The sequence below is a fragment of the Nerophis ophidion genome, linkage group LG20 (genome assembly GCF_033978795.1).
Source record: "Nerophis ophidion isolate RoL-2023_Sa linkage group LG20, RoL_Noph_v1.0, whole genome shotgun sequence".
Classification (NCBI taxonomy): Eukaryota; Metazoa; Chordata; class Actinopteri; order Syngnathiformes; family Syngnathidae; genus Nerophis; species Nerophis ophidion.
The window spans coordinates 17,754,397-17,768,179 of NC_084630.1; the positions used below are offsets into that span (position 1 = coordinate 17,754,397).

At 41.7% G+C, this 13,783-nt stretch overlaps 1 protein-coding gene across 1 annotated transcript in view; it reads right to left on the reverse strand.

Annotated features, from left to right (window-relative positions):
- Positions 1-543: 543 nt before the first annotated feature.
- LOC133538818 (coiled-coil domain-containing protein 40-like) overlaps positions 544-13,783 on the reverse strand; it is a 58,782-nt gene continuing 45,542 nt past the window's right edge. Inside the window, exons 15-18 of the mRNA XM_061880627.1 lie at positions 11,700-11,814; positions 6,244-6,432; positions 6,025-6,183; positions 544-815 (exon numbers count right to left, since the gene is read on the reverse strand). Coding sequence (XP_061736611.1) covers positions 555-815; positions 6,025-6,183; positions 6,244-6,432; positions 11,700-11,814 — 724 coding nt within the window. The 3' untranslated portion in view covers positions 544-554. The remainder of the gene's footprint in view (positions 816-6,024; positions 6,184-6,243; positions 6,433-11,699; positions 11,815-13,783) is intronic.

Sequence of the window (13,783 nt, forward strand, 5' to 3'; positions counted from 1 at the left end):
TATACCACAATAGAAGTGGCGGACTATATATTACCGAGGCTGGGCTAAACTTTATCAAAATGGCGTTTATCGGTTTTTGCGTATGAACTCTTCATATAAACATACACATAGATATATTTCTATGTGTGTGTGTGTACATATATATATATATATATATATATATATATATGTAGACCGAGATATATATACATGTGTAATTATACATAAATGTGTATATATGTATAAACATAGATACACATATAGATATATTTATTTCTATGTGTGTGTGTATATATATATATATATATATATATATATATATATATATAGACCAAGATATATATACATGTGTATATAATATACATTATATATATATATATATATATATACACATATATATATATATATATATACACATACATATACATACATACATATATATATATATATATATATATATATATATATATATATATATATATATATATATATATATATATATATATATATATATATATATATATATATATATATATATATATATATATATATATTTCTTGGTCTACCATTTCTTCTCACCCGCAGATGACTTCCTGCTTCAGAAGAGTATGAGTGCTTGCTGCCAATGACAGCGACAGAGCTCGGAGAGCTGCTTGATGGTGGGTATATTCCTCACACACACTCGCAATAATATTGCTCATGTCACGCACACGATCCATCTGGCTCTGCATTGTTGCATCCACCGTTTGGCTGGAGGATAATGGTTGGTACTCGCCATCAGTCACCTCTTGCAGCTTCTTGGCCTTTCTTTGAAAGTCCATCAGGTGGGCATGAGCCTACACAGGAAGTGGAAAAGATGGGTGGTTGTCGTTAAGATCAGAGGCGTCAATAGGATGTTGTACTGGGGCCCCTAAAGTTCCACAGTAAGGGTGATTGAATCAAATTAAGGTGTGTCAAAAATATAAAATGGTTTGTTGCACCTGGCAAACCCAGCATGGAACACTTCACTCAACACAGACGTCATATCGTCATCAAAGCTCACCTTTAAGAATTCACATAAAGCGCGAGCAATTTTGAACAAGTACAAAGTGATAGAAGAAAGGTTCAAAAATAAATATACTTGTATCTGTGTCAGCATAGGGGTTGACAACCTAAAATGTTGAAAGATTTATATTGGACCGAAAATACAAAAAAATCTGTGTGGAGCCACTAAAAATTAAAAGCCTTTTTATAAGTGATACAATTGTCACGGCGCGGAGTCAAACCCGCGTTTCCTCAGCGGCTGGAGCTGCGTGCACCTCTGCTGACAGCGCACTCAGAAACGTCCTGACTTGTGCTGAGTGCAGCACGCCCACGCAGCAATGAGCCTGCAGCCTATCAAGAATCAACACACCTGGATCTGATGAGAGGTAGCTGCATAAAGACCAGCAGACCCGAAGGACCTTTGCCAGAACGTAGCCAATCTTTCACAGTTAACATCACGTCTGGCACCTCTCCCTCGTTCCTTGCTCGCCTTCTTTGTGTCTTCCATGTTGCCTGTGATCTTGCCTTGCCTCACGACCTCCACCTGGATCTCTGCTTGCTTCCCTCAACGCTCGACCCCAGATTGGACTAGGACATTGTTGCCTCTCTCCAACCCCCGACTGCTCGCTTCCCTTCTGACTACCTCTTCGCCTTGCCCCTTGGATTTAATAAAAGATGCACACAACATGCACCGACAACAACTCCTGGTAAGACTTACATTGTTATTTCTACACATAGTCCGCACTCAGTCACTCGTGGTAGCATACACACCCCACACACTCCATTAAGGTTTTCAATAAACCTGGTAAACCACAGTTCTGCCTTAGTGTCGCCTCCTTCCCTCTGCCCGGTACACAACAACAATGAAGGCAACACATGTTTCTGTATTACCTATAATAGCCTACTATCAAAATGATGTGTTGCAGGCTGACGCAAATCTTTGTTGATAGAAATGTTGAAATGTAATATTTATTCTACACACATTGGAACACAATAGTAAAACGAAGGCTTCTCAGGGGATGAGGTAACTCCTGGAAATGACTGTCTTAGAATGGCCAACGGTAAAGATGTGTGTGTCCAAGTTAAAGGAAATGGCAGGCTGTCTTCTTCTAATGGATTTATAACAATCTATGCAAGCTGGGTTATATTTGCTGTGGTCTGGAACAACATGACACACAACTATCAGAGAGGCAGCCAGTATTACATACAGATAATGTGTCATGTCAGGCGGTACCTCTGGATTGGCAGACCGGGGTGGTAGTCCCTCTCTTTAAGAAGGGGGACCGGAGGGTGTGTTCCAACTATCGTGGGATCACACTCCTCAGCCTTCCCGGTAAGGTTTATTCAGGTGTACTGGAGAGGAGGCTACGCCGGATAGTCGAACCTCGGATTCAGGAGGAACAGTGTGGTTTTCGTCCTGGTCGTGGAACTGTGGACCAGCTCTATACTCTCGGCAGGGTTCTTGAGGGTGCATGGGAGTTTGCCCAACCAGTCTACATGTGCTTTGTGGACTTGGAGAAGGCATTCGACCGTGTCCCTCGGGAAGTCCTGTGAGGAGTGCTCAGAGAGTATGGGGTATCGGACTGTCTTATTGTAGCAGTCCGATCCCTGTACGATCAGTGTCAGAGCTTGGCCCGCATTGCTGGCAGTAAGTCGGACACGTTTCCAGTGAGGGTTGGACTCCGCCAAGGCTGCCCTTTGTCACCGATTCTGTTCATAACTTTTATGGACAGAATTTCTAGGCACAGTCAAGGCATTGAGGGGTTCCGGTTTGGTGGCCGCGGGATTAGGTCTCTGCTTTTTGCAGACGATGTGGTCCTGTTGGCTTCATCTGGCCGGGATCTTCAGCTCTCACTGGATCGGTTTGCAGCCGAGTGTGAAGCGGCCGGAATGAGAATCAGCACCTCCAAATCCGAGTCCATGGTTCTCTCCCGGAAAAGGGTGGAGTGCCATCTCCGGGTTGGGGAGGAGACCCTGCCCCAAGTGGAGGAGTTCAAGTACCTAGGAGTCTTGTTCACGAGTGGGGGAAGAGTGGATCGTGAGATCGACAGGCGGATCGGTGCGGCGTCTTCAGTATTGCGGACGTTGTACCGATCCGTTGTGGTGAAGAAGAAGCTGAGCCGGAAGGCAAAGCTCTCAATTTACCGGTCGATCTACGTTCCCATCCTCACCTATGGTCATGAGCTTTGGGTCATGACCGAAAGGATAAGATCACGGGTACAAGCGGCCGAAATGAGTTTCCTCCGCAGTGTGGCGGGGCTCTCCCTTAGAGATAGGGTGAGAAGCTCTGCCATCCGGGAGGAACTCAAAGTAAAGCCGCTGCTCCTCCACATCGAGAGGAGCCAGATGAGGTGGTTCGGGCATCTGGTCAGGATGCCACCCGAACGCCTCACGAGGGAGGTGTTTAGGGCACGTCCAACCGGTAGGAGGCCACGGGGAAGACCCAGGACACGTTGGGAAGACTATGTCTCCCGGCTGGCCTGGGAACGCCTTGGGATCCCCCGGGAAGAGCTAGACGAAGTGGCTGGGGAGAGGGAAGTCTGGGCTTCCCTGCTTAGGCTGCTGCCCCCGCGACCCGACCTCGGATAAACGGAAGATGGATGGATGGATGGATGGAATGTGTCATGAGACATGCAAATATAAATTAAATACACACAGGTCATTAAATGAGCTCAAATATACCTACAACTGAGGCATAATGATGCAATATGTACATACAGCTAGCCTAAACGGCATGCTAGCATCGATTAGCTTGCAGTCCTGCAGTAAAAAAATATGTTTAGCATTCCACACAAGTCAATAACATCAACAAAGCTCACCTTTGTGCATTCACAAAGAGCATTCAACGTTTGGTGGACAAAATGATAAAAAGAAGAACATTTGTGCATTCACACACAGCATACAACGTTTGGGTGGACAAAATGAGAAAAAGGAGCGGCATAAAACACGTCTTTCTGTGGCACCATCGGAGAAAGTTGTACATGTAAACAAACTACAGCGAGTTCAAGGACGGCCAACATTAGTGGGACAAAACGGCGCTCGCCAAATACTCTCATCAGAGAATCATGTTTAATATAAACAGTGGGATTTCTGACAACTAGCGAGGTCATGTTGTCCTCTGACAGAAACTATAGTCTGTCCAGAGTCAGGACCCGGGGTGGACCGCTTGCCTGTGCATCGGTTGGGGACATCGCTGCGCTGCTGACCTGTCTCTGATTGGGATGGTCTCCTGCTGGCCCCACTTTAGACTGGACTTTCACTATTATGTTGGATCCACTATGGACTGGACTCTCACTATTATGTTGGATCCACTTTGGACTGGACTTTCGCAATATTATGTTAGACCCACTTGACGTCCATTGTATCCGGTCTCCCCTGGGGAGGGTGTCACCGTCATCTGCGGTCCTCTCCAAGGTTTCCCATAGTCATTCACAGACGTCCCTTTGGGTTGTGAGTTTTTCCTTGCCCTCATGTGGGCTCTGAACCGAGGATGTTGTTGTGGCTTGTGCAGCCCTTTAAGACACTTGTGATTTAGGGCTATATAAATAAACGATTGATTGATATTAAAACAAAGATATATTTTCCCCCCATCTTTTTCTATTTCTATACATTGTATACATTAGGGCGGTGCTAAAGAACCGCAGGTTGCCGACCCCCGAGCTAAGATGACTTCAACACTGCATGTTATTTTAAATCTATTTCAGGTGACCTCTTATATGTTCTATCAGCTCAATGAGGCTCAAAGTTGTGGACAGTTGTCATTTATGAGTGGACGCGCATGTGTGTGTGCATCTTTTGACTCAATTAAAGTCAAACCCTGATTCCCCCAAGGCTGGGGAAACACTGAATTTCTAAAATATTAAAGGCCTACTGAAACCCACTACTACCCACTACTCTGATAGTTTACATATAAATGATGAAATATTAACATTGCAACACATGCCAATACGGCCTTTTTAGTTTGCTAAATTACGATGTTAAATTTCCCGGGAGTTTCGTCTTGAAAACGTCGTGTAATGATGACGTGTGCACAAGACGTCACAGGTTTTTAGGAAGTATGAGCGCTGCACACACACAGCTTAAAGTCATCTGCTTTAACGGCATAATTACACAGTATTTTGGACATTTGTGTTGCTGAATCTTTTGCAATTTGTTCAATTAATATTGGAGAAGTCACAGTAGAATGATGGAGTTGGGAAGCTTTAGCCTTTAGCCACACAAACACACGGAGATTCTTTGTTTAAAATTCCGGGAGCTGAAACTTTACTATGGATCAGAGCGGTCAAGCAAACATGAATCACGACGGAATGTCAACCAGCAGGTTTTGGTGAGAAAATTGTGGTAAAAAGTCGCTTCTTACCGGAGGAAAGCTGAGCTTGTGCCGTCGACTCCCCTGAGACATTGGCGTCAAAACACCCGTGGACACACCCCTACGACTATCAGGTAATTTAACTCACTAAAACACTAGCAACACAATAGAAAGATAAGGGACTTCCCAGAATTATCCTAGTAAATGTCTATAAAAACATCGGACTCCGTCCCAATGCAATCGCGTTTTTTGTTTTGTTTTTTTTTCCTAGTTTGTCGCTATCAATATCCTCAAACATAAATCCTTCATCCTCGCTCAAATTATTGAGGAAATTGTCGTTTTCTCGGTCCGAATAGCACTTTTCTTGGAGGCTCCCATTAAAATCAATGTGAATATATGAGGAGCCCCCACACTTGTGACGTCATCGTCTGCGACTTCCGGTAGACGCAGGGCATTTCTATTAGCACCGAAAGTTGCGAACTTTATCGTGGATGTTCTCTACTAAATCCTTTCAGCAAAAATATGGCAATATTGCAAAATGATGAAGTATGACACAGAATGGACCTGCTATCCCCGTTTGAATAAGAATCTCATTTCAGTAGGCCTTTAATGGTGCTAAGTCAATGGTTATACGATATTTTGTATAATTGACAAAAGTTAAAACAAAAAGTGGCATAAATGGTGTGTAGTAACCCACCACAGTAGTTCCATACCATGTGTTTGGTGTCCCTGCTATTTGTTAAATCCGCCTCGAGGACACCACAGGTGCCGGACAGGTCAGTCAGTTGCTGTTTATGCTGCACAAGTGTGTTGCTCAGGATCACCTTGCTCTCCTGCAGTCCCTTTATCTCATGCTCACACTCTTTCACTTGCTGAAAACATACATCATATAAGGCAATTGTACAATAAATCATGAAAACTTCAATGATCACCTTATGTGTTTCCTTGACTTTGCGCCGCAGGCCTTCATTCATTTGATGTGGCTTAGCCATGGTAGTTTGCTTTTTAGCACTGCGGGCCAGGGCCTTGTTGCGCTCAATGATGTTCCCCCTTTTCTCCACCGTGGATACACTCTCCCTCTGCAGCTGCTGGCGCTGCTTCATTAGCTGCTGGAGTTGCCGCTGTAAAGATAATAAACACATAATATCACCCTCTTGTAGCACACAAAAAATAAAAAAAACAATACAAACTCATTGTTTCAGTCCCCCTGTCGGTCACCATCGTTGTATAAAACATACGCCGTCATGGTATTATAAAATATAAAGTTAAAGTTAGGGTTGCAAAATTCCGGGAATATTCGGGAATTACCAAGAATTAACTAGAATTAATGGGAATAAACATTGAATGCATCATGCTAGATCTTGCAGCATGATTATTAACTAAAACAACCAGATTTAATGCAAATCCAGTTGAACTGTGCATTCTTCCATCACATGCACGGATAATTCCCAGCATGCTACACACCACAGCGGGGCTGTAGAGGCCACACTAGTCCAGGGACTTCATCCAGTCAGGTAAGTTTTGATATTACTGGGGTAATATCAATGGTATTTTAAGTCTAATAGAGGTGCCTTCTGTTCTGCCATACAAGAATGTAGGTTAAAGTTTGATTTAGCATGCTGATTGAGTGTTCATTTATTCATCTCGCCCAGGGGTCCCCAAACCTTTTGACTCTGGGGCCGCGTTGGGTTAAAAAAATTTGGCCGGGGTCCAGGCTGTGTATATCCATCCATCCATCCATTTTCTACTGCTTATTCATTATATATATATATATATATATATATATATATATATATATATATATATATATATATATATATATATATATATATATATATATATATATATATATGTATATACATACATACATACATACACCAAAAGTAACAAGTGGTAGAAAATTGATTTGAAAGAACGGATTTAAAAAAAAAAAAAAAAAAAATATATATATATATATATATAGATATACATATAAATATATATTTACATGTGTGTGTGTATAGTATGTGTGTGTGTGTGTGTATATATATATATATATATATATATATATATATTAGGGGTGTAACGGTACACAAAAATTGCGGTTCGGTACGTATCTCAGTTTAGAGGTCACGGTTTGGTTCATTTTTGGTACAGTAAGAAAACAACAAAATATAAATGTGTTTATTTATTTACCAAATTTGTAAACAATGGCTTCATCCTTTTAACATTGGGAAATATATAACAATTCTGCCAACATTAAACTGCCTCAAATTGTTGCTTGGATTAAATAAAATGACAAAACTTTTCTTCTACGTATAAAAAGTGCAACATTAAACAGTTTCAAGTCAACTCTTGCTTAATTTATTACAGCATTTGGGAAGCCTGTAGTTGATTTTTATTACGTAAATGTTGTATTTTTTATCAAAATGTGTTAGCAAGGACCCTGCCATTCAAAGCGTTTCTATCCGTAAAACACACACCGCAAAATGAGCTAACGTTACGCTAAAAGCCAATCAGCCTTCACCTCAAGCCATAACTGCGAGCAAGCTGAGCTTAAGTTTAAGTTTCTAGAAGGTCAACGGGCTCATAGTGATGTTAGTAGTAGTTGACTAGGAGGTGTTTATTATCATTTGGGGAGAGTACGCTGTGTTATGAATAGAATAGAATAGAATAGAGTTTTATTGTAATTATTGCAGTGAACAGGTTCAAAGAACAAAGAAGTTGGAGCAGATCCCCTAAGGTGCATGTACAATTTGGTAATATTAAATATTAAAAAAGATATAAATAAGAGATGTATCCATATATATGTATATATATATTCACACACATGCATATATGCATACATATGAATATATATACACATATACATATAACATTATTGCACATTATAATCCGAAAAAATAAAAAATAAAAATACATGACACATGAGGACATGATGGACACATTGTGCTCACTCAGTGCCTGTTTAATGCTACTATGGCTCTTGAGTAAAATATGTTTTTTAGTCTAATATATATATATATATATATATATATATATATATATATATATATATATATACATATACATCTATAATATATATATATATATATATATATATATATGTATATATATATATATATATATGTATATATATATATATATATATATATGTATATATATATATATATATATATATATATATATATATATATATATATATATATATATATATATATTTATTTATTTTTTTAAACTTGGGACTTCCCGAAGGTCGGATTTTGGACGCTGGTGGGCTGGATCCGGCCCGCGGACCGTAGTTTGAGGACCCCTGATCTAGCCTATTTCTATTCCATCGATGAAATAATTTTAAAGACTACTCCAGTTGTTTAGCTGACTTTATATTTGTGTGTGGCATTGCATTAGTGTTTTACAAGAATAAATAAATACAAACAGAATAATGCCACATAGACCACCTGGACGGCGTGGCGCAGTGGCCGTGCGCAACCCGAGGGTCCCGGGTTCAAATCCCACCTAGTACCAACCTCGTCACGTCCGTTGTGTCCTGAGCAAGACACTTCACCCTTGCTCCTGATGGGTGCTGGTTGGCTCCTTGCATGGCAGCTCCCTCCATCAGTGTGCGAATGTGTGTGTGAATGGGTAAATGTGGAAGTAGTGTCAAAGCGCTTTTGAGTACCTTGAAGGTATCATTTATTTACCACCTGATGTGTACAGACATTTCACCCCAACCATGTAGGCGGAAAGGCTGTGTACATTTGCAAATACTGTGCAAAGAGCTACGTCAAAAATGCCACAAAGATGCAGCAGCATATAGACAAGTGCCCAATAATATATCATTATTGTAATTCCCCAATATTGTCCATATATTCCCATTAATTCCCATGGATCAGGGGTGTCAAACTCAATTACAGAGTGGGCCAAAATTTAAAACTGTACAAAGCCGCGGGCCAAGGTTGAACAAATTAACCTTTTAATAGGGACCCAAACAAGTATTGCATTGAATATTAAACAAGCAAGGCTTATATAACTTTATAGTCACATGCAAAATCGAGTTTCAAACTATAATAATAATGATTAAAAAATATCAACGGGATATCAAATAAAATTTAAATAAAAATTGGGGAGGGTGGGGTTTGGTGGTAGCTGGGATGTATATTGTAGCGTCCCGGAAGAGTTAGTGCTGCAAGGGGTTCTGGGTATTTCTTCTGTTGTGTTTATGTTGTGCTACGGTGCGGATGTTCTCCCGAAATGTGTTTGTCATTCTTGTTTGGTGTGGCTTCACAGTGTGGCGCATATTTGTAAAAGTGTTAAAGTTGTCAATACGGCCACCCTCAGTGTGACCCTTATGGCTGTTGATCAACTATGCCTTGCATTCACTTGGTGTGTTAAAGCCACATGTATCATGTGACTGGGCCGGCACGTTGTTTGTATGGCGGAAAAGCGGACGTGACGACAGGCTGTAGAGGACGCTAAAGGTAGTGCCTTCAAGGCACGCCCCCAATATTGTTGTCCGGGTGGAAATCTGGAGAAATTCGGAAGAATGGTTGCCCTGGGAGATTTTCGGGAGGGGGACTGAACTTTGGGAGTCTCCCGGGAAAATCGTGAGGGTTGGCAAGTATGAGTATACTTCGAAAACGACAAGAGGTAGAAAGTGAATGGATTGCTGTAAACTAGGTTGAGAGGTTGGCAAAAATTTATTTCTAAATGTTTCTATTCTACATTACCCAGAAGGCTTAGTACTGTAGGCAAGAACAGGAAATCCAAGCCCTGCGCTTGGCAACGTGTAATTCTCAAAACACAAAGAGAGTGCAGCAGGGAAGTGCACAGGAAGTACAGGGAAAGCTGTGCAAGCTTAGCAAAGCAATTATAGTCTGTAATCCAACCAAAACAAGAGCGCAAAACAGGAAACAACAGTAAATCCAGGACAACAATACACAAATACAAAATAAGATCTGGCCTGACAATGACAATATCACAGCACGCATTCCAAAGAAATGATAGTCAATGACATACACTATATTGCCAAAAGTATTTGGCCACCTGCCTTGACTCACATATGAACTTGAAGTGCCACCCCATTCCTAACCCATAGGGTTCAATATGATGTGGGTCCACCTTTTGTAACTATTACAGCTTCAACTCTTCTGAGAAGGCTGTCCACAAGGTTACGGAGTGTGTTTATAGGAATTTTCTACCATTCTTCCAAAAGTGCATTGGTGAGGTCCCGCACTGATGTTGGTCGAGAAGGCCTGGCTCTAAGTCTCCATTGTAATTCATCCCAAAGTAGTTCTATGGGGTTAAGGTCAGGACTGTGTGCAGGCCAGTCAAGTTTATCGACACCAGACTCTGTCATCCATTTATTTATGGACCTTGTTTGTGCACTGGTGCACAGTCATGTTGGAAGAGAAAGAGGCCCGCTCCAAACTGCTCCCGCGAAGTTCCATCCATCCATCCATTTTCTGCCGCTTATTCCCGTTCGGGGTCGCGGGGGGCGCTGGCGCCTATCTCAGCTACAATCGGGCAGAAGGCGGGGTACACCCTGGACAAGTCGCCACCTCATCGCAGGGCCACGCGAAGTTGGGAGCATGGAATTGTCCAAAATGTTTTGGTACCCTGGAGCTTTCAAAGTTCCCTTCACTGGAAATAAGGGGCCAAGCCCATTTCCTGAAAACCAACCCCACACCATAATTCCTCCTCCACCAAATTTCACACTCGGCACAATGCAGTCCAAAATATAACGTTCTGGCAACCTCCAAACCCAGATTTGTCCATCAGATTGCCAGATGGAAAAGTGTAATTCATCACTCCAGAGAACGCGTGTCCACTGCTCCAGAGTCCAGTGCCGACGTGCTTTACACCGCTGCATCCCACGCTTTGCATTGGACTTAGTGATGTATGGCTTATATGAAGCTGGAAACCCATTCCATGAAGCTCTCTGTGTACTGTACGTGGGCTAATTGGAAGGTCACCTGAAGTTTGGAGCTCTGAAGTAAATTACTGTGCAAAAAGTCAGCGGTGACCTCTGTGCACTATGCGCTTCAGCATCCGCTGACCTAATCTCTGTCAGTTTACGTGGCCTACCACTTGGTGGCTGAGTTGCTGTTGTTCCGAAACTTTTCCATTTCCTTGTAATAAAGCCGACAGTTGACTTTGGAATATTTAAGAGCGAGGAACTTTCCAGACTAGATTTGTTGCACAGGTGGCATCCTATGACAGTTCCACGCTGGAAATCACTGACAGCGTCCCATTCTTTCACAAATGTTTGTAGAAACAGTCTCCCATGCCTTAGTGCTTGATTTTATACACCTGTTTAGGACACCTGATTCTGATCATTTGGATGGGTGGCCAAATACTTTTGGCAATATAGTAAATTGATATATCTCGACTGGAGGAGCATTGTACTTACCTCCATGCAGTGAATGTCATTCTTAATGATCTGGATATCTTCTTGACTCTCTTCCACAACTAAACGTGTTTCTTTCATAAGATGGGTCTTCTTTTCCCATAACATGATTTGATGCCTACCGTGGAAAACAGAAACACAAACATAACCATTGCTGAAACCTAAAAATCTATCAAGGTAGGGGTGCAACGGTACGTGTATTTGTATTGACCCGTTTTGGTATGGGGGTTTCGGTTCGGTTCGGAGGTGTACCGAACGAGTTTCCATCCGGACATATTAGGTAGCGCTGTGATAGAGAAGATAATACCCAGATTCTTTACCGTGTCGCCTTGTTTAATTGTTTGGTTGTCAAATGTTAGAGTTGTATTATTAAATAGAGTTCGGTGTCTAGCAGGACCGATAATCAGCATTTCCGTTTTTTTGGCGTTGAGTTGCAAAAAGTTAGCGGACATCCATTGTTTAATTTCATTAAGACACGCCTCCAGCTGACTACAATCCGGCGTGTTGGTCAGCTTTAGGGGCATGTAGAGTTGGGTGTCATCAGCATAACAGTGAAAGCTAACACCGTATTTGCGTATGATGTCACCTAGCGGCAGCATGTAGATGCTGAAGAGTGCAGGGCCAAGGACCGAACCCTGGGGAACTCCACACGTTACCTTAACGTAGTCCGAGGTCACATTGTTATGGGAGACACATTGCATCCTATCAGTAAGATAAGAGTTAAACCAAGACAGGGCTAAGTCTGACATACCAATTCGTGTTTTGATACGTTCTAATAAAATATTATGATCGACGGTATCGAAAGCAGCGCTAAGATCGAGGAGCAGCAACATAGATGACGCATCAGAATCCATCGTCAGCAATAGATCATTAGTCATTTTTGCGAGGGCTGTCTCCGTGGAGTGATTTGCCCTGAAACCGGATTGAAAGGTTTCACATAGATTGTTAGACGCTAAGTGTTCATTTAACTGCTCCGCAACAATTTTTTCAAGGATTTTTGAAATAAAGGGAAGGTGAGACACCGGTCGGTAGTTTACCATGAGGTCAGGATCGAGGTTAGGTCTTTTAAGAAGAGGATGAATAACCGCTTTTTTGAATGCTAGGGGAACAGTGCCCGAGGAGAGTGATAAGTTTATAATATTTAGCACTGATGGACCTAATAATACAAAGAGCTCCTTGATCAGTTTCCCAGGAAGAGGGTCAAGTAAGCATGTTTTCTGTTTTATTCCATTTACACGTTGCAACAATTCCTCTAATGTTATTTCCTCAAAACGAGAGAAACTATTTTGGAGGGCAGTATCCGCCGTATATACCATCGTATCAGTGTTAATAGAACCCCGTTGTAGCTGGGACGCATTGTCTTTAATCTCCTTTCTAATGACTTCAATTTTCTTACTAAAGAATTGCAAAAAGTCATCAGCTGAGTGGGTTGAGCTACTGGAAGGGGTCCCTTGTTGGGTTAGCGATGCTACCGTACTAAACAAAAATTTAGGATCGTTTTTATTACGGTGGATGAGATTTGAGTAATATTTAGCTTTAGCTAAGGTAAGCATGCGTTTATAAGTTATTAAACCATCACTCCATGCTTGATGGTGCACCTCAAGTTTAGACGTGCGCCATTTGCGTTCCAGCTTTCTACATAATAATTTCTGAGCTCTAGTTTCTTCTGTAAACCACGGGGTGCGCTTTTTTGGAGCCTTTTTTAAATTTAGCGGTGCTATGTTATCAATGGTTTCGCGCAGGGTGTCGTTAAAGTTGTTAGTGAGGTTATCAATAGAGCCCACATACTTTGGGAATGGTGCCATTACAGATGGCAGTAGGTCAGCAAGAGTTGTCGTTGTGGCTGTATTAATGTTGCGGCTGCTATAGCAGTTATTATTATTATTAGTTTGACGAACATGCGTCTGAACCTCGAATTTTATAAGGTAATGATCGGACAATACTTTAGTATACGGGAGTATCGTAACTTTGGAGACGGTGATACCCCTGACAAGCACTAGGTCTATCGTATTACCGTTGCGATGCGTGGGTTCATTTATTATTTGTGTGAGACCACAGCTATCAATTACAGTCTGGAGCGCCACGCA